Source organism: Lepisma saccharinum, chromosome 1 (genome assembly GCF_977018435.1).
Source record: "Lepisma saccharinum chromosome 1, izLepSacc3.1, whole genome shotgun sequence".
NCBI classification, from domain to species: Eukaryota; Metazoa; Arthropoda; class Insecta; order Zygentoma; family Lepismatidae; genus Lepisma; species Lepisma saccharinum.
Genome location: NC_139229.1, coordinates 168,077,475 through 168,100,287, shown reverse-complemented (window position 1 = coordinate 168,100,287; position 22,813 = coordinate 168,077,475). Strand labels below are relative to the sequence as shown.

At 36.7% G+C, this 22,813-nt stretch overlaps 1 protein-coding gene across 1 annotated transcript in view; it reads left to right on the top strand.

Annotated features, from left to right (window-relative positions):
- The first annotated feature begins 827 nt into the window (after positions 1-827).
- The window catches only part of LOC145986975 (far upstream element-binding protein 1-like), a 47,861-nt gene continuing 25,875 nt past the window's right edge, over positions 828-22,813 (top strand). The window contains exons 1-7 of the mRNA XM_083121441.1: positions 828-936; positions 4,733-5,009; positions 5,557-5,701; positions 7,371-7,433; positions 11,903-11,950; positions 12,669-12,740; positions 18,950-19,156. Coding sequence (XP_082977567.1) covers positions 828-936; positions 4,733-5,009; positions 5,557-5,701; positions 7,371-7,433; positions 11,903-11,950; positions 12,669-12,740; positions 18,950-19,156 — 921 coding nt within the window. The remainder of the gene's footprint in view (positions 937-4,732; positions 5,010-5,556; positions 5,702-7,370; positions 7,434-11,902; positions 11,951-12,668; positions 12,741-18,949; positions 19,157-22,813) is intronic.

Here is a 22,813-nt window from a genome sequence, read left to right as displayed (position 1 = left end):
TATTTTTGTAATTGAGGCTTAATTTTCCCTGTTAATTTACTAATTTCTCTTATGCTGTATATCCATCCAGTTTTCTATGCTGACGATTTTCATTTATTCAAAAATATATTTACTAGCTGCTAATTTTGCTGAAATAACTAGAACTAGTCCAGAATTTCTGATATAGAGTTGGGCTAATCCATAATGTTTGAAGTAAGCTGCTTGGCTAGTTATGAGGATTAGGTTGAAGATGTCATTTGTACCTCCATACAGGATGTTTGTTTCTTGACAGTTACCTAGGTTTAGTGAAATATAGATTCCAAGAAATATTTTCCACAATGAAATAGATACGAACATAGTTCAAAATTAATTATTCTTTCATACAGGGTTTCTATAAATTACTTACACAAAAGTAACAGTTAATTGTGAAGAAAGTGTATTTGTAACGGGAATGTTTTATACATCAATGAATACAGCATATCTTCATATTTTCTCTACAAGTGTTCAATATGTGATCCTTTCATCACACTGCAAATGTCCCAGCGGTATTAGATTTCCTGCCAAACCTTTTGAAGCATGTCTGTGTCGATGGTCGCAGCTGCCTGTGTTATTCGGACCCATAGCTCATCGACGTTGCTGGGAAGATGGTGGGAACAAATACACTTTCTTTATGTAACCCCAGATAGATGAATCCATGGGGTCAAATCAGGCGAACAAGGTGGCCACGGAATCGTTCCTCGACCAATCCAAGTCTGTACTTCACGATTGAGGTAGGCGGTTACTTCTTTAAAAAATGCAAATCAGCACCCACATCTTCACGCAATTGTGACATTAGATAATTCTCAAGCATGTCCAGGTATGATATGCCTCTGACAGATAAGCAAAGGCTCACACCTCCAGTGGCAGCATCTGAAACTAGCAACTGGAAGCAAATGACGTGCGACAATAAACTTGAAGGTATATTGTATTCATTGATGTATAAACCATTTCTGTTGCACATAAATTTCTTCACAATTAACGGTTACTTTTGTATAACTAATTTAGAGAGACCCTGTACATTGTGTATCGAAAAACCTGCAAAAGCTCTTCTCTCAAATATATTACGATAGAATTCTCCATTAAAATTCTAATGTTTGTGATTACTTGCATATTATGACCTGTAATTACCAAATGTCCCCATTTCTTATTCGTAAATACCCATGTCATGGACGTTTAAAATGTTATAGTCTCATTTGAGTTATGCATTAAAGTTGTTTCCCACTTCGGGAGTGGTGTTATCATGTGAAAGAGGCCATGGAAGCATCACTTGGGTTTTAGCAGAAAGCTCATTTTAAATTGAGGAAAATTAGAATATGCTTTCCAAAAAATGTCGCTTTAAGTCTCCATATGTTGAAAGCAGATCACGTGTACTGCCACAATTCTAATTATCCACATTGGTATTATAGGTTGTGTAGGTACATGTTTTTATCTAATGTTTCAATTTTCCATGCATAAGTCCTTAGGGTACAAAAGTGCAGTTAAAAATATTTTAGTTAAAGGAAAGAATGAAGGTGATTGATGTGGCACCACTATGCCAGCCTTCTTTATATTCTTTCTTATGTATATATTACTTGAAAGTTTAAATGTTGTGTGCAAGGTGAATAACAGATACAATTGTTTAGAAAGAATTTTCACTTAACTGACAGGAAAGTTATAACATACTGTTGTACTAATGTATATTTAGAATATTTGTTGATTAGTGTTGCTGAGAATAATCCTTGAATTGTTTTAAAAGAAATTTGTACTCATGATAGTGTAAGGAAGTGCAGCTTTACAAGCATGAAACATTCATATTTAGGAAATTATCAGTAAACCAGCTAGAATGTGGATTTTATTCAGATCATTCTAGTGATATATGGAAGACTCACTGAGAAATTTTGTGAATTGTCTGAAATTTCAATTTTTGTGTCGAAGAATAGTGTGTGCACAGCATATTTACTTTCAGGTGCACAATGCAAGCATTTCAATTGACATGTCTGCAACAATATTTTTTGGAGACCTATAAGGGTATAGGGAAGGGGGGCATAAGTTGATATACCACTTGTATCACTGCTGTTAGTAAACAGTTTCATCTATTGTTTTGCCCTCCTATAGATAGGGATGGCTGGAAATGAGTAAAAAAGTCTTCTTGTAGTTTATGCTACCTTGTTTTGTCTTTTTTGGATTTAGCCTTGTTTGCCCAAGTAGGTGGTGACTCAAATCTAGCAAAACACTGTGATTTTTACTCTGACCAGTGTTCAGCATTTGCAAGCCAACAACGGTTTAAAGAAAATTTGGTTAACATATAGTTGACATGGGTCTGGGTCATTCCTATTGTCAGAGCATAGCTTTTCTTTGTTTATCTGTAATAGAAACTAGGTTGTGCAAGAATTCAAATTTTCTTCTTGCTTGCCTTGTTTCTACGTCTGTATATGTGATCACAACATTCTTTTGTTTACGGAAAAGTGAATCTGCTGTGCTACATTTTGATTCCTATTTAATGGCAAGCTTTAAGACAATATTATCTCAAGTTGCTGCATTTCGTCTTGGAAATTGGGCTCATTTGATATGGAATAATGAAAGTTCCAATAGAACTTAAAGTTGGCCATTTCATGTTGTGAACATGCTTAATGGAACAGTTTATTTCCTTTGGTCATGTGAACTATAATATTCCCATGGATTAATACTCAATTTACCTTCACAAATTATATATTTTTATTTGTTATTTCGGGAATCTAACTAAAGCTCATATTACATGAAATTAGCTTTATCTTGGTCACACCCATGGTTTAATTTATTGAAATTATCATTCAACGCAAAATTTCTTTGTACCCACAACGTTACAGCATTGCCCTAGATTGAATTTTTGCATTGTACAAAATATGATGTAACTTTTAGGATCATGCTCCTAATGACATCCCCATTGATAAAATATGCAATTATATTCACAAAACAATATGAAATGCCTGTGTTTTCCATGAAGTGCACATCTTTTTGCAAAATATTTGCCACATCTCACATGCACATAACATGGCAATTGAGGTTGTGTGTTTGCCTTGCATTTTTGCGTATCACTGTTGTCTGTTACATCCTTGCTTTAAAGAAATTCATGCAAACTATGTACACACACATTCTTCTGTTCTCATTTATCACACAGAACAGTCTGAAACATTTTTCCCACCACTGTTTTGTACCACAATTATAGCATTTTTAAATCTTATTTCTCAATAAAACATTGCCACCCCACACCCCCATCACCCTTACGTCCTTTCCATGACAACAGACTGTATAGGCTGGACCTCTTTCCATAACAAGCACATTATACAGAGATGAAATTCCGGTAGTTCTATGTAATGCCACAGCACACTAAGAAAGGAGGCTCTGGAACATGAAAACACAGCCAGTACATGGGATTTGTTTTCTGCATTGTATCCTTTCATCAGTTTTGTCTAATATCCCTATTGTTTCGGTGAGCCAAAACTGACAAATTTACTTTTAAATTCAAGTATACCAACAGAAATTAGTTACTGTCCTATGAAATGTTCCTTCTTGATCTGTAGCTGAACGAGCTGCTAATGCGTGGCAATACCATTTCAAAATGCCAAATTACATCCTTCCATGTGTCAATTTAAAATTTTGCAGACAACCTCGTGGAGGGAGTGGCATCAGTCTACTTCAGACAATACCTAGTTCCTTCTCTATTCCCTTGATTTCTGATGTACTAGGTTCGTTCAAGGTTGACCAGATTTCTATTGCGAGGGGAAATAATGGAAAGTCCTACAAGCACCATACTAAGCTGGTTTTTCAAGTATTTCCACAGAGCATCCAACCACAGTTGTCGTTCCCTGAATCCTTGGGCGTAGAAGGAAGTTGACTGCTGTCTTAACCACTGCAGGACATCTTTTGTGTCAGTGCTTCATCGTTCTTCAATTTCTACCCTCTTGTTTGCCTTTCCAAGGAGCTCAAGCAAAACTGATAATCTAATCACTGAGGGCTAAGTCCGGAGTGTACGAACATAACATCAAAACCTCCCAGTGCATTTCAGTGAGAGTTGTTGCATTCAAATTGACTGTGTGGGGCTGGGCATTGTCATGATGAAGAATGACATTTTCAGATAACATTCTCAGTATTTTTGTGAATTGCATTCCATATGTCATCCTTGATCAATGTGCAGTAGTACTGGGCATTAATTCTGACCCTTACTCCAAAAAAAATCCATATGAATAACATCTTGTTTGTACCAAACATGTCCATGTGGTTCATTCATCAGCAATTATCATTCTTTGCCAAACTACTGCAGTTCTTTTCCTTTTTACATTACTGATGCTATCTATATAGCAATCTTTGAATTTTTTAAAAAGTGTCTATTGAAACTCCAAATTAGCCCTCCTTTATAAGGAGAAACCATTTATTTCGGCAGGAAGTGAAGCAATTGCAACCATCCTCATTCATTTAGGATGTGATTTTTTATGTAAATTTTCACCCCCTTCCAAAATTGTGTTGATGTATGTGTGTGTTGTCAACAGTGTGGGCACTCAGATTTAAAGGAACACAAGCATATAAGTTCTCGGACGAAAGTAAGCAACCTGCTACGTAAAAGAAAAGTACTTTAGAAGTTCTGATTCTTTAAATCGATCGCTCAAATTTTTTAACTCAATTTTCAATACTATTAATTCTGAATTTAGTAGGAACTTAGGGCAGCAGCTTAATTGCTTATTTGCTGTTTTCCTTTAAGAACCTGAAGCCAAGAAGGTAGCAGCAGTGAATGACCCTTGTGGTGCTCAATTGGCTGCGTTAAGGCAGCAGCAACAACAGCAACAGCAGCAGCAACAACAACAGTCACAGTCACAAGGTGCAACAACGCCGCAACCAACGCAAAACCAACAGACACCACCACAGGCTGTGCAGGCTGCCCAACCTCGTGTAACGGGTGCAGCAGTCCCACATGCCGGCCTTGGTGGTGTCCAGTCAGAAGACATTCAGGTCCCGGACAAGATGGTTGGCTTGAGTGAGTATGCAAATGATTTTTTTTTTAATCCTCTCCAATTTCAGGGTAGCTTTGCAATTTCTGCCTTGATTTTTTTTTTTTTTTTTTGCAAAGAAAAGGACAAGTGATTAGTACCTGATAATTTGAGCACCGTTGTTTGTTGTCCAAATTTGTTAGCTCAAATCGTGGCTTCATAAAAGGAATATATGCTGTTCTATACATAAGATTGGTTTGATTTACATGCTTGACAGATCTGTTAGTAGTTTTCCTCTTATTTTTGTTACTTTTGAATATGAAAAGTATTACTGCTGTTTAATTAGCTGCACAGGCTGTTTTTCTTTAACTCTGGATGAGCATATGAAGACCAAAATATTATAACTTCCAGCACACTTAAGAAATTCCCTGTTGAATTTCTTGTGAATATACAGAGCAGATGTTCCATTCATATACCATAAGCTCGTCAAACAAAAGGTAAATTTTGGTATTTCCTCAAACTGTCGATCTTAATGTGGCTTTTTCTACTTCTCATAGTGCTAAGAATGTTAACTCACTCATAAATACTAATATTTCAGTCGTGCTCGGGAGCTTATAATGAATATTGTACATCAACGGAGTAGAACGGAAGGTCCAGGAGGAGGTGGCGGCGGTGGCGGAGGAGGAGGAGGAGGAATGTCTGATATGGGAGGAATGGGCAATCATGCTCAGGTAATCACACTGGTAAGTTGTAGCATTCCTCTGGGATAAGATGTCTGCTGTATGTAATTTAATTTTAGTACGTAAGATAAGTGTTTGTCAAAGGGCGTCCCTTTTATGATTTCTTGCTGCTGTATGACCAATAATTTATGCATATGTTTTTGGTGATAATCATTAATACTATCATTACTCGGATATTTCTTGAAAATAGAGATGGGATGGATTGGCACTTTATCTCTCTTCTGTCATCGGTAACATTGCTAATAATTTTATCTGCCAGATATATCTTGTACATCGCCTATAACTGCGAAATTCTAATTTTAAAATTATTATGGATATAAAGGTTTTTGAAAGTAAAAGGGACAAACTTTGGCAAGCCTTTATAGATTATATTTAGCACATTAAAAAAAATATTACATTTATCCTTAATTCAGTACAAATAAGACCAGAAAAAAGTTTTCTCAGGTTTACCAGCAATCTTCAGTTTTCATCTATAATTGATATGACATGGAAAGTACACATCTAACCAGGATCAAATTATTTTCGAAAAGGCTACTCCTAGTGTGTCCCATTTGAGCTGCACGAAATTTGCTGTCCGCCATTGGATCAAGTTGCACCGAAAGGTCTGGGCAATTTTGAAAAGATATCCAAAAACCTGAAAGTCTTGGCAAAATGAGGGGGAACCTTGTTCATAAGCATAATTGAAACAGTAATACATTTAATTAAAACATTTTTTACTTGTTTTGTTGGAATTGAGAATTAGTGATATTATGAACAAATTTTGCCATCAATAAGAATTATCACATGCCTTTCAACATGGAGCCACAGTAGTCTAGTCAGTTGGAATTTCTCTGGCCTTGTCCCAGCAGAAAGTAGCTCTGTGGCTCACCCAGCCTCAATAAATGGGTACCCCGGGGGACATAAAGGTGGTTGGAGCACTGTGCTGATCACCTCCAAAATCGCAAGAGGTCAATGTGTGGGGCCCTATTGCCACATCCGCTAAATGTTCCTTCATGGCACAGTACAATATGCACAGGCAACTTTGTACTACCTTTCAACATAATGAAGCTAATACTTATTCACGTGTGTACATGCTAGAGGACACACTCTCCGAATGCTGAATTTTTCATTATCTTGTTTTCTGTTTCCTGGTAGACCGAATAGCAGGTAGTGCCTAATAGTGTCTTCAAACCTGTAAGTACAGTTTCATGAGCTGAACGTACACATGTAACCTCTAAAAATATGAGAGGGTGTTTTATTTCACCTCATTTCTTGCTCAAAATTTTCTTTTACACTTCATGTATATCAACACTTTTTAATATGAATGTCCACATAACAGCATAAGATAATTTGAAAAGTATGAAAAACGTTTGTGCTTCAAAGTCTTTTGTCGTTTAACGTCCTCTTCTGTCCAATGTTTTGAACTTGTTTTCCACATTCTTCCTCAGGAGCCCCGGGTGTTATTGGGCTACTTTAATTCCTGGAACCTGGAAATAGGTCCAAATAAGTATGTATGTACATCCTTAGATTAGGTTCAGAATTCTGATGGACAGATTACATTAGGCACATTTCATTACACTCTCGCAACAGAGAACAGGAACAATTATGAAGTCACCATCTTCCAAAGAACATCATTTTTTTTTTATTTAGCCATGAATCAAAAAGGATTTTAATTGTTTTGGTCGTGATCCAGGATGGTCCACAGCAAGAACAAGAGAAACCTCTGAGAATTAGTGGAGATCTTCAAAAAGTAGAGGTAAGGATACACCATGTGATTCTTTAATGATCGGTCTAGTATGGTTGACATCATATTTTAGTCTCGTTGTTCAACTGTGCATAAGCCGGTTTTCCCACTAACCTGCAATGTCAATTAAAGGCTGTACACTTATGGATATGGAACTTTTTACAAGTTGAACAGTGATTTGCGACTAAAGTGTTAAAAATATGCTTTATGTAGTAACTAGGGCTAATGTCATATTTCCACTTAACCTTTTGACGCCCAAGCCCTTTTTCAATAGTAAGCCTCGGTTGCCCAAGCCGATTTTGAGCAAAATGCAGAGTTTCAATTAAATGAGTGTAGTTCGGAAGCTAATTGCACTAGAGAGATGAGTGATATACCGTTGTACGCGCAATGAACCAGAGATTCAGACTATATGAAATTTTTGCAAATTCGGCGTATATGTGGCGGGGGGGGAGGGGGCTAACTCTCAAAACGACCTGGACACAGCGTCTCGATCGAGACGCTTGGGCACCTAAAGGTTAAAGCTTATCACAGAATTATATGTGGGGGAAGGGGGTAGGATACATTGTCTTCAGCCTGTAAATTGTAACAATTCAAAATACTTAAAAATTTAATAAATTATCATTTTCTGGGGAAAGAAACTTGAGATAGCAAATTATTATACTGAAATGAAGTACATGCTTACCTGTGAAACTGTTGGAATTACATGATAGAAATCTACCAGCTTTGGTTGGGAATAGTCCTAGTTTCACATACTTCCAATGTATTACAAGTTCCATGTCTTCCCACAACGATGTTAGAAAAATAATGAAAAATATGAAATTTGCAGTTTCCATAACATTGACACACTATGGAAGTGTTGCAGGACATTTCTCTGGACCAAGATTCTCAGATTTGGGGAAAGTATTAGCCTATGTTGGTGTCACTTTCAGATCCTAATACTCGGCCTTCTAAAATTAAATTAAATTCTACATAGTTTTTCGGAATTAATTCTATGAAGTATTGTGTGGCATTTTTTTTTAACTTGGAAAAGTGTTTACAGATATCAGTGGTTAAATTTTAAGTAATACATCACCATTGGCTCAGACTTAATTTTAAATTTCTTCACCCCGGTCCCTTGAGAAACGTAAAATTAAGGTGTAAACAGAGTTGGGGTAAGTGAAAACACTACAGAATTATCTGGAAATTTGATATATCTAAGAAAATGTTTTTACATAAAAAGCAGGAACTCTGTTATAGTTGTTAAACTGATAGGATGTGTTAGATAAGTATTATAACTTGTACCAATAAAGCTGCAGGTCTACTTATAATAGCGCATTTTGTTTATCAGTTCTTGAGGTCTGAACCAATGCAAATTCTAATCAATGCTTATGACTTGGGCCCAGGACTTGGTTATAACATATTTTTTATTTGGCATCAGATCGTGTACTGGGACGAGATCTTTACATATCTGATGAAAATCATCTGAAGTAGACCAACTTGATAAAGCATATTTTTACATATTTTACCAATTTTGCTTCTTTACAAATTTCTTCAATTTTCTCGTAATAAGACATATTTCTGTATAATTTCGTAATTATCTTGCATATACTGTTGTTTTATAATTTAATTTTTCTTCATACATTTAGCACAACTGATAGTTCATATTATTGATGCTAGGATAAGAAAATGACGAATGAAGAATTTAAAAGCAGTTGCAGTCTTCTTTTACCAACTGAAAATAGAACAATAATACCCCCTTTTTTATCCCGCTGACAATTAATATTCATTGAAACATTATTGAGGGAAGATGTTATCTCATTGTTAGGGGCATGCATATTTCGTTTTTAATGAAAAAACTAAATTTGAAAAAAACATTGTAGTGTTAATTTTTCATGTTTTTGAAAGGTGTGAGATGCATTTTGTGACCATATTTTGTCACGAAATAATGCGAAATGAACTGCAAAAAGCGAAATTAACTCTTAAACACGAAATTCAGGGTTTATTCACCGACGCGACACCTTCTGAAGTCTGAAATAAACTTAATACTCTGGTAACTACATAAATGTGATATTAGAAGTGAAATGTTAATTCTGTGGAATAAGTGTAGTTTTTAAATCAAATTTAGGATTATATTCACAATTTTAAAACCAATATGTCTTTTTATATACCACTTTTCATCCATTTTTTCACCGCTATAACACCGATATTTTATTTTATTTACTGCTTTTGAACCCGAAATTGACTCCGTTTTTGTACCGATATTTTGCTTTTTTATTTACCAAAAATATGTGCCTCTACTCATTGTTGTGCAGGATTCTGGCTTCATTTAATACTCCACCCCCAGCCTAGTCTATCTTCCCTGGAAGATACTGAATCCCATGTTATGAGAAATTCAAAAGTACTGTAGTGCATATTTTTGGATTTACTAGGAATATTTCTACCTTTTTCTGACATATTTTTCAATTTTTGACATAATTACATATATATTTTACAGTTTTATAGAACATAACGTTCCGGGCCCTACTTATGGCCGTACTCTTGCAGATGTTGCTTATGCCAACACTTCAGTATTATAGAAATATACGGTGAGTCACATAATTATTCGGACAGATAAGATTTCTGAATATTTACTGACGTAGTCGTGATATAATACGATGATAAATATATAATATTTATTTAACAAACAAAACACAATATGAGCACACTCTTAATTATCTTCAATTATGTTTAATATAATATATTAGTAAAATATTTTCATTAAACAAAACAAACATTGTTTGTGGGTTAAACAAAATTATTCGGACACATGGAAGGAGAGACAGGAAAACACGCTTGAAAAGCAACGAACAGAAATGTCAGTATCTGGTAGGCATCCCTTTCAATTTTAATACCTCGGATAAACGATTTGGCATACTATCTACCAATTTTCTGGTGTACACTGGCGATATGTTGGCCCATTCATGTTGAAGTCTCTCCTTGAGGTCTGCCTTCGAGGTTATAGGTGTTTTCCTCACTTCTTTTTCCAACTTACACCAGAGGTGCTCAATGACGTTCAAGTCTGGAGACTGCGGTGGAGGATGGAGCACTTTTGGGCAGTTGTACAATAACCATTCTTGTACTACGCGGGAAGTGTGCTTCGGGTCATTATCTTGATAAAACATAAAGTTACAAAGAATGCCCATCATTTCAGCACTAGTCTTTAGATTTGACTTCAGAATGTCAAGGTAAAGGTACCTGTCCATTGTCTGTTCGATGAAAGCCAATTTACCAACGCCTTGGGCCGACATGCAGCCCCAAACCATTACGTGACCACCCCCGTGCTTCACTGTTGCTTGCAAATTTTTCCCTCGGAGCTCCTCATTTGGTTTACGCCACACTGTTACCCTCCCATCTGACTCACAAATATTGAATTTACTCTCGTCAGTGAAAATTACCCGATTCCAACATGTCTGATCCTTTGCTAAGTGTTCCTTTGCGAACACCAGTCTTTTTGTCCTGTTTGGCTTACTTACAAATGGCTTTCTCCTGGCTACACGGCCATGATAGTTTGCCCTTCTGAGCACTCTTCGTATAGTTTCAGGATGACTATGCTTTCCACACTCCTCAGCTATCTCAGCACACACCAATGGAGCACTCATCTTTGTTTTTTCTTTAATTCTCCTCAAGATTACTGTCTCTTCTCTGGGGGAGAAAATTCTTGGTCTCCCTGTATGACCATGGGACTCGATCCTGTCTTCATCTTTAAATCGCTTAATAATATCTGCAACTGTACTTTTTTTCATTTTCAACATTGAGGCAATTGTACGGTAAGTTTTACCCTTAGCGTGGTGCCATATCACTAACTGACGTTGTTCAAATGAACTTTCCTTTCCTCTTCGACCTATTTCTACATAGAAAATGTTCTTATATCACAACTTTGTTAAACAAAACGCGATCGTAATTGCTACAGAAACCTACAGGAAACCAGAGTTAATATATATGAACAGAGTATGAATCAATTTGTAAATCGAAATTGTCACTGTATCGCAAACTTACGTTAACATTTACTATGTGTCCGAATAATTTTGTGGCACTATTTTTGCAACGGTAGGGATTCATCCTTCGTTATATTGTTGCTGATGTTCGTTTTTTAACCTTTTATCGACCAACATGACATTTTTTAAACGAAAATCAACTTCAACGCTGTACACAGATTTCACTCCCTTCCCGCTCATAAACGTTAGAAATTTACTGTGTGTCCGAATAATTATGTGACTCACTGTAAACTTAACATGAAGAACATGAAATATTAAAATAAGAGTATTACTAGATGGTCAACTAATCCTGACTGAGCTTTGCTAATTTACATATTTCTTCTGTGCATTTGTGGGTGTAACATACATGTAGTGTTTGCAGAATGGGCTTAGTTTAGTGTTTTTTCCTGCATTTAATGCTAAACCTGGCCTTGCCTTGAATTACCAGAATTCATGAATAATTTTTGTTTTTATTTTTTCCTCTTCCAGTATGCAAAACAGCTTGTGTATGACCTGATAGCAGAGAAAGAAATGCAGGTAAATATTCACTTCAGCACTATTTATTTCGCCTTGTAATGCCTGATGAAAAAGGTATGACTTCTGTTAAAAGTTTTATGTATTGCTTGATTTACCAGCTAGGAATTTTACAGATTATAGAAGTTCGTCACCTATTTTTTTAGTCATTTTTTGTGCACTGCTTGCCTTTGGCATTTTTATGAAACATACTTATGATGTGACATTAAGAATGTATTTTAATGTTATTGAAAGAGCATAAAAAATCACTTGTATAGTAGATCCAGGCCTATTTGTCAATAAATGGATTAGTTCATATTGTTGAAAGGTGTGCCTGGAGGACGTGTATTTTGGGTGCTATGCAGTTATTCTTGTAGGGTAGTTGAAGTACACTTATTTTCACATCCAGATTGTTATAATTTGAATAGGTATAAAGGTTACTTGTATGCTAAGGAAATTTGTGGTTAAATTGTTGCTCTGAAGAATGTAGCTTTATTGCTTAATACTTGTATCATGTGCTATTTTTAAGAATGATGAATAACATGCTTGCTTTGTCTATTTGGTTAGCTGCATAAGTAGGAGCAACTTGCATAATTTTTTAAAAAAATTAGGGTGTTGTCCCCAAGTGTGTTACGTAGTGGGAACTGTAGTTATGGTTCCCAACTATCCCTTCTCCAATACCTGCATTGGATGTTGGGAGCATGGTTTGCTTTTGTCCTTTGATAGTTTCGTTTCTCATCAGGCCTTTACCCGTGGTCAACGTGGGCCAAACCAAGGATTCAGTGAATACGGAGGTGGTCCCGATTCAGCAGAGGTAGGGGTTATAAGTATTGTTCAGTAATTGCAGCCGTTTCATGTATTACATTGTTTCTCGGTAATGCAAATCTCCTGACATGCCAGAGTTTCGCACAAGTTTTCTGATGCTGAAGGAAGTTTGTTTTTGTTTTGAAAATTGATTTCCTTCCCATTGAAATTGTGTATTAGCATGTTCAGGCATCTGAAGGAGTGTTGTCTGTGGTGCAGTTTAATGTTCTGGCATTCATTTTGTGCAACACTCCATTCTGCATGTTTATATTCTCTAATTGTATAATTTATTTATTATCTAAGGAAACCCGTGCATGTACATTCAGAAGTTTTTGACTTAGGATTATTATGTGACTATTGATAGGTGCGTGCATGAAGTTAAGGATGCAATGCAACATTCAATTGATTGCCAATAAACCCTGACAGAGGTTTTTTTACATATGTATGTATAGCATGTAGAGATGACCAAACACAAAATTTTGTGATAATTTTCTATCCCGAAATTTGATATTTTCATATTCAGATTATACAATTATCTGAAATACCTGAATGTATTGATTCTCTGGACAGTTTGTTATTTATCTGTTTTGGGGCTCTTCGCATATTGTCATATTAATCCTACTGTATAGATTCTCTCAAAGTCCTCTTCTAATCTATCTGTTTATTCATTTTATGGTTTCTCAGCAGATTTTTTAAATGTTTACCTTTTTTTTAAACTAAAACAGATCTATATCTACATTACTAAGGTCAGTGTAAATGCAGTTTTCCACCGTAACAAAAATGTAAAAGGGTTACAGTTAAGAATGTAACATTGTTTGATGTCCTGATCCTTTACATGGTAATTATTTTCTTAATTCCAGACCATTCTTCCCAGAATAACTTGCTGAACTTGAAAAAGTAAATAGCCATTTGCAGACACAGGTTATCTCAATACTTTGATATCAGGATATCTGATATCCAGATAGCTGTATTATCCAAATTATCTGTTGCATCCGAAATGGATATCAGATATTTTGAAATCTGGATTTTCTATAAACAAGAATCCTCTTGGATAATTTCTTAAGCTCAACAATTTTCAAATACAGTAGATTCTTGATCATATATTTTTAAATCACCTAGAAAACCTTCAAAACTTTTGAGGAAATCAACCTATGGGCGTAACAGCCAAGTCCGGATATATTGAAAATATACCCAGATGCCTGGAAACTTAAAAATCCAGTTGTTTTTGTTTTTTTTGGCCAAGATTAAGAAATGGAAAGAAATTTGCACTTTTTCTTGAACCAGCTTCTTAATGGAAGATATTCTACACAAAAATGTTAAAACGTGGTTGAAATGCCACCAAAAGATCTGCAAGTCTAAAATTGTCTAAATTACCTGTAGAAACCCAGGAATTTAGTTTTGTCAAAATAAGTAGGAAACCCTGTTAAGACCTTAACATATGGAAGGTTTTGTTGTATTGACACCATTAGGGAGTAAGGGGAATGTAAAATGGAGAATCCATGTGAATATTTATTGAATGCAACAAATAAGCTATTTCACAACTTCCTCCTTTTTACTTGTTATATTAGTGATATCAGTTTATTTTAAGAAATAGTGTAAGATGTTTTATTTTAAGTGGAATGCTACTTTGCATAAAAGTAACCCTTCCCTCAACATGAAAATACAGTAAATACATGCATGTCATAACTGCAGTTTTATTAGTTCCCATTTTCATTTTGGACTTTTTTTTTGTCAGTCACATGGTCCGAGTGCAATAGTTCATTTAGAATGTGATTGTGAGATGTATGTTTGTACACACACACACTTAACATGCTGTATATGTAAACACGTTAACGGTGAATAAAAGTTGAATGTACGTAAGAGTAGTTTTGTCATTTTGCATTGTTTTATGTATTCATATGTAGCTGCCTCTGGGGCAGTTCTGATCTGAGTATGCGAGTGCCCTCCGTAAATTTCATCTTAATCATTCATTCTCGTTATTCTAGTTAGCCAAAGTTGCTTAAAAGCAATGCTAAACATGGCAGGAATGCACCTTGTACCCTTTGAACTCTCCAATAATAAACGTTTGGGTGTATTCTCACATTGTGTTTGTCAAAAACAAATGTGTGTCCCCAGAATGTTTTCGTGTATGTGCACATCTCGATGTACATCTGCGAGTTTACTCCTGAAGAACTGAAAGAGGCTCATTCATACCAGAGATTGGGATACCATGGTAGCTTGGGTACCAATTTGCCTGAGCATAAGTGGACTTCAAAGTAGGACTCCTGAAGGTGTTATGTCCCTAAAGTAAGCAATATTTCATAATGATACCTTTAAAATGGAGAAATCATGCCATCTTTGTCTTTGAAAGACATGCACCACTTAAAATATTTTGTTTGTATTTTTTTTAAATTTTACAAACAAATCTCAATGATTTGCAATTACAGTGGAAGACTGATTTTTCCAGATTTTAAATTTCTCCACATTGTTTTACTTTCAAGGTCCCAAAAAAAGGTGACATTTTAAAAAAACTTCCTTATATATTACATGTTCCTACATGCTAAGTTCTTTAGTGTGTCCCCTGAAAAACACAAGGTTGCCCTGTAGTAGGATAGCAATTTGTACTTGTACATGTAAGATTTTTTTTTTCATTTAAAGATTAAGATTACTATTTTCAGATTTACATGTTTGTCTTGTTAGCAGTAGCATGTTAAAATGTGATATACAGTGGAACCTCAATTTTTAAGTTTTTCAAGGGACCAAGCTGGGAAATCAAAATGCAGGGAAATGTAAAATCAAGGAAAGTTTTAAAACATTTTGTTATGTTGGGGAGTTTGAAACCGGAAACGTAAAATTGGGGTTCCACTATATATATATATACACATTGGAACTTTGAATTTATGTTCCCAGATTTTACATTTTCATGCATTATACATTCAACCTTGATGGTCCCAACATGCAAAATGTTATATAATTTTTCTGCATTTCAAGTTTTTCCACCCTGGTCCCCTGAAAAATGTAAAATCGATGTTCCACTCTATTAGGTATTGCTATTCTTCCAAATAATATGTGGTAGAGTACTCTACCAGATTATTATATTTTCTTGTTATGCAATTTTTAAATGTCAACTAATGCATACCCATGCCAAACAAAGTGCTTATGTGCAGAAAGATTTTTTTTTTTACTATAACATGTCTGCTATTTGCTCTGGTGATGGACAACTACATATAACCAGTTTCATCAAAACTTTAAAAATTATTATTATAGTGGTGTTTTGCTGGGCTTTTGTGTGTAGAGCTATGGGTTAATCACTATCATCTACGAATAGACTTAAAATAGGTGGTGTAGCATTTCATTTGTCATAGTCTATTGATAGCACATTTTCTAATTAGTTCTTTTTTTGAGGTGAAATGTTTGGATCTCCTACAAAGTTCGTTCACAAAGGTCTGTTACTAACATTCCACTGACTGCTTCTGTAGTGCATTTCAAAACACAGGCATCATTGGCATCTTGTAACACTGCATGATCTGTAGGAGACTGGACCACTGCTTTCATGCCACTGATCTGAAACTCATCATATCTCCCGAGTGCATTGTAATCCGAAACAAACTCTTTTAACACCACTGGAATTGCCCATCAGCATTATTTCTCTGCCTTGTGACTGTAGTTGGGCAAAAAGAGAAAAAGAGGGGCTTACAGAAACCCAAATCGGACACAAATAACCACCTATGGATCAAAAGAACCACTCATACTAAACTCCTTTTATATATATTTATACAGCACCATACTTACGTGTGTATAATGCGCACCCTGCTTTTGGATAGGGAAAAGCAACAATTATCCCATATATAATGCGCAGTACAATTCAGGTTCAAGAATGGCTTTCTTAGTTTTAGGTTGTAAATCTGTTGCTATACCGATGAAGAGCAATGGACATCATACCTATTCAAGGAGTCACCTGTTTCTATGTGGACCAAGAGGAGAATATACTCTTGTGCATACAATGAGCTGCCAACTCATGCTCCCCCCCTCTCCCTCCACTGTGTTTAGCACCCCAAGACTCACTTCTGGTACCACATTGTTTATTGGGTAGTAGAAGAAAGAAAGATCAAAATTATGTTATGGATTTGCAACGGTCAGGAAGTTATTTTCTATTTGTCATTCAATAAATACCATTGTGATACACATCCTGCATGATGCGAGGTGCGTGCACAAAATCCGCCAAAATTGCACCGCTTTTCTCGGTGTTACAAAACATGGTCGTTACAATGTGAAAAATCATGGGAAATGGCCAGACTTGTATGGTTTTTAAAATTATAATTAATTGCTCAAGAAACCAAACCTGGTAATTTGTATTTGCACCTGTTAATATATACATGTTATATGCAGTGACATAGTGAAAACATGTGTAATTCCATGGGGCTGTCCAAATTCACAGTTTTTGGGTGCAAACATTTTGGAAATAAGTGCGCATTATACATGAGTAAATATGGTAAATAAATTTCCTTTTTTACCCTACCCCTTGCCCCTTTCATCATCCCTTAATATTTGGATTGTGGAAAGGGAATAACTAAAAAAAAAAGCATTCAGTAACAATTGGCTATTCCCTAACTACACTGCTCAAAATAATTAGGGGATCACGCAAAAATAAGTAGGAGATCAGACCAGATATCAAAACTCATGTAGGCATACTAATACCAGATCCTTTATTACATTCTGAGATTAGTTACAACAAGATATGCTGTCATGATACCTGATGTTAATGACATTAGTGACATGTGACACGATATGACAATTAGAGCATCAGTAGGACATCACAAAAAAGGGCACAAAAACAGACACAAACACTACAGCAGCTCTCCTCTAGTACGGTGTATGGTCTCCCCTAACGGCCAATACTGCTGCACACCTGCGTGGCATGCAATCAATGAGCTGTTGGGGGATACGTCGCCACTCTGCCAGAAGGGCAATTTCCAGCTCTGCACGAGTTGTGGGAGGTGCTGATCGAGCTGCAACTTGTCGGCCTGGTGCATCCCAGATGTGCTTGTTTGGGTTTAAGTCTGGAGAGCAAGCTGGCCAGGGCAGACGCTCGATACCCTCCTGGTCCAGCATGTCGTCCACCAACCCAGCTCGGTGTGGACGAGCATTATCATCCATGAAACGGAAAGAATCACCAATGGCACCAGCATAAGGCACGACATAAGGTCGGAGGATCTGGTCTCTATACCTTCGAGCTGTCAAGGTGCCTTCGCGGATGATGTGCAGGTCCGAATGTCCACCAATACTGATTCCTGCCCACACCATCAGTCCACCGCCACCATATCGGGAGCGTTCGTGCAAAAAGCTGGGTTGTTTCGTGTTCTGCGTTCCTTCCAGATGAGAACACGCCGACTGTCAGGTTCCACACTGAATCGCGACTCATCAGAGAACAGAACGGACCTCCATTCGGTATGTCCCCAACCACGATGTTCCTCAGCCCAGTTTCTACGGGCTATACGGTGTTGTAACATTAATGGAACACACACCATGGGCGTACGTGCATAGAGGCCACCTTCATGAAAACGATTATGGACAGTTTGAGATTACAGTCTGCATCCTGTTGCTGTTTGCCAGGCACATTGCAGTAGCGTTGCATTCTGCCCCCTGTTCCGACGGGCTGTGATTAAGAGATAATGGTCCTCCCTCGATGTTGTTGCTTGTGGACGACCTTGGTCTTGTCTTCTGCGAACACGTCCTGTTGTTTCAAAACGATTCCATAGTCTGGAAATCACACTTTGCGACACTCCAATGGCGAGTGCTAGATGGCGTTGTGACTGCCCAACTTCAATCCTTCCTATGGCTCTCCAAGCCATAGCTTTAAGTAAATCACGTTGGTATGGCATTGCCTTTCTCACCTGAACCTTTGCCGTCCCCAACTGAACTGTATCGCTAACCAGAGACGACTAGCATACAACTCCAGCACGCACACACTCCTCCCCTCTACCCTTTGATATCACCAGTGCAAAGGTTACGTCATGTTTAATGCACTGGAACTTTAGTTTACGGGTCTTTAGCAGCTGATTGTAGCTCATACAGGCCCTGACAACATATCTGGTCTGATCCCCTACTTATTTTTGCCTGATCCCCTAATTATTTTGAGCAGTGTAGTTTGCCCCACCTTACCCATAAATGAACATGCTTTGTTAAATAACATGAAAAGATGTTATCTGTATTAATAATGTGTTGCTTTTGTGTGATAAGGTTCCTGTCCCACGGGCAGCGGTGGGTGTTGTCATTGGAAAGGGTGGTGACATGATTAAGAAGATACAGACTGAGACTGGAGCGTGGGTGCAGTTCCAGCAAGATTGTGACGATGGCCCTGGGGACAGGAGGTGTCTCTTAACAGGGCAGCCAGACCAAATAGAACAGGCTAGGAGACGGATTGAAGACCTCATCGACAGTGTGTTGGTAAGCAGTTACACACCTCCTGTAACCATTGCGAATGAAAGCAGATGGTCTTCATTCTTGGGAGGGCAACAGTAGTGTCGGGGAGACCTTATTGTGTGTGCCACAAATTCAGAATTCGCATGACAAAAAAGAAAAGGAAATAAAGTGAGACATGCTTGTTGCCTCGGATGACACGATGGCTTCGAAATTTTGCTTCATGCCCAAAAGTCAGTGGAATGTTTCAGAGCTTTTTCATTTTGTTTCGGTATTGTCATCTGGAATCCAGAATGTCTGCCAATGATTATGGGAATGTGGTGAGGCAGTCCCTGAAATTTGATGTGGATGTACCTGGGGGAAGGGGGTAAACTTTTAGTTTGCCACATTACCAGTTTCTTTTCGTCTTTCTCCCTCCTTGCACAAAGATGGTTGTCTTCAACTCCACAGTTTAAGTGGTGCTGATATTTCAGTCTGAAATGTGTAGCCAGAAACAAAGTGAAGAATGGATTTTGGATCATGCTTCTGGTAAAGTGCTTCTGAGAATGGAAGGTAAGACAGTGGCTACTACTTCATTCCTGTAAGCGTGCAAAACTGTTTTTGATCATTATCTTATAGTGTTAAAGCTAGAATTAGCACTATAGTTATATTCTCCTATAACAACATACGTTAAGTAATAGACAATTACTAAAGCAAGCAAGCATGTCGTTCGTTATTATTGAAATAGCACATGATAGAGAGGTCGTAAAATATCATATAAATGCTTATTCTGAAGATCCAGGTAATGGAATAGTGGCATAAGTCTGTGATATTATATATAATAAACTCTAGTTATAGAAACTGAAGCTCTAGTAGTGTGTGGGCGCATGCACATGCATGTGTATGGCACAGAGGGGTGCGATATAATATGTTGGGAGTAAATTGAGTAAATAGATATACACATTATGATGTATCTTAGTATACATGTTATAGATTTTTTTTTTTAGTCCTTAAGTTAAAATAATGTAGGCTACTAATGTACCTGTGATTTATATCTAGTAAATAATTTTGCAGTGAAATACAGTGTTGAAGCAAAAATAATCACATGGTAAATACATCATTACCACTATGTGATTATTTGATCAGCTTGGTTGTATTAAAGACTTCTTGAAACTGATGCATGCCAGCTTTCAGTATTAAAATAATAATTTATTAACTTAAGGAGATTACAATTGAAGCAAACTGTATAAATCAGGGATTTTTGTTTTCTTCATTATTGTTGTAACAATTACAAAGTTTTTCTGTTGTGTGCTGTACCACAAAGCTGTTTTTTTAACAATGGTTGCAAAAGTAGAGCTTTATCATTAATATACCGGTTGAAAATATAAAATGAAACAATTTAAAAAAAGTATGCACTAAACTGATTTCCTCTTTTTTATCTTTATACATGTGAAAAATGTGATTTAGGCAAGAATGCCTAACCTGTGAAAGCCTCTTGGTAAAAAATGAGTAATGATGTATGCAGTTCTAGCTTTCTTAAGAGATAATGTGACATAAGATCATGATTGCAACATTGTCTTTATTGCAATAAATGCATTTGCACAAACATTGAACACAACTTTTAAATTATCTTGGAAAAAATTCAGGTGGGCATTGTTTGTTGTATATGTATTTCTTCACAACCTTCTTAGGCCTTGGAGAGAAGCGGTGTGGAAGGACTAATTTCTTCATCTCCGGATCATAAAGATATGCCCAAATTTCATAAGGTCACCAGATCAGGAGAGAACTTTTCATGATTGGCTACAAGCTCGTCCAACAGATTAGAGCAGATATTCACTCTTATCCACTTTATTTTGGGTGTCGACTGGTACCAACTTTGCAAACACTTTACAATCTTCTGTCACCTTCTGCATCTCATTGAGACCACAGTCGAGTTGTGCACAAAGCTCTAGAATTCACATGACACTTATCTTCTCCCCTGGCTTATTCATGGCTTCCATTATCCTTCTGTTAATGTTTGTACAAAAACATCCTCTGCACCTTGTGAGATGCTGTACTAAACTTGTCTAGTCTGGTGTGCACTGTAATACTGGGTAAATTACAAGAGTGCTATTCGGAAATCAAACTTCCCGAGAGGCATGAAATAAGGAAAACATATATTTGTTATACATGAAAGTTGCACATGTGAACTATTTTACAACATAATTGCCATCTAAATTCATCAGGCATTTGTCAGTGAACGCACTTTCTTCTGTATACCCTCGTTGCCACCAGGGAATCTGCCATTCTCAAACACCATCCATCAGCTCCTAATTTTGGTACCCATCTTGCACAAAACTTGATAACCCAGCCTCACAGGCTGTCTCATAGAGGGGGTTGCCCAATTTCAGGAAATTCTTGACTCTTTGTGTACTGTATATTGTGAAGTGGCAGTATTCGTAAACCATGTTATCCACTCATTCAAGGTCATCCAGCACAACAGACTGTCTTCCTTGTCCTCCTTAATGACACACATGAGTTCTTCCCTCTTGAAATTTCCGGCACCATTTCCTGACACAACCTTCACTCATGACTTTCTCTCCATGCATGACACTCATTCTACAAATGATTTCAAGCTTCCAGCTGCGCTATGGGCTTGCACCTGCAAAACCATATTACACCATTAACCTCGCGGGAGCATCTATTGTACCAGCAATGGTTTTCTGCCCACTACACACCAAGCCTAAAAACACTGTGACCAACCACTTGACATGCCGTGAGTCAACACGTGACAGCTTATTTCTGTTCATGCACCTTCATCAGACATTTTTACAATATTATAACTGCAACATTCATGAAACTAAGAATAAATGTCTGATGGAGGAAGTATGTGTTCTTCCGAAAGGTTGTAAAATTTTGGGTTTATAACCTTGTACGAACCATAAACTACAGGAGAAGTAATTCTACAATACAAGCAACAGCAATACGTATATGAACGTATTTTTCGGCCGATTTTCCTGGGAAAAGGGTCATTACTTGGAGAGGGTCGTTATATTCGGGGACGTAGAATCGAGACTTGACTGTAATTGACATTCATAGATTATCGGTTTTTTGTTTTTGCAGGATGACAGGAGTCCTAGAACTGCAAAGTTACTTTGATAATCTTTAGATACTTCTTAGAGAAAAAAAAACAATTAAAATCTTGCGTTGTTGCTTCGAAGGACATTTCCGAAATGAGTTTGTTAAATGTAGTAACAATATTTGACATTCCAGTATGTCATATCTTTATATGCATATAAATTAGAGATTGGACGGATTAATCGGTATGGGCTGATATAGGCATATTGGTGTATCAATTTATCGATAAAATTACCGATTATTTTACCGATCCGATATATCGATTATTATCTGATAATTTAGTGCAAAATTTTGCCATTTTGTTGTAATTTTTATGGATAATATCCATGCCCTACTTTCCAAAAAAGTAAATGTCTAAATATGCAATTTATCTTGCACTGCAGTCACCTTGAAACACACACTTATTAAAGAGGTCAGTGAACCTTTCAGGTTCTTCAAGGACAATTTCTAATTTTATATCGGATCGGTAGAATATTGGTATCGGTAAATTTTATATCTGTACTTTACCGGTATCTGCCAAAATTTCATATCGACCCATCCCTTATATAAATAAACAAAAAAGAGAAAACTATTTGTATATTTGCCATG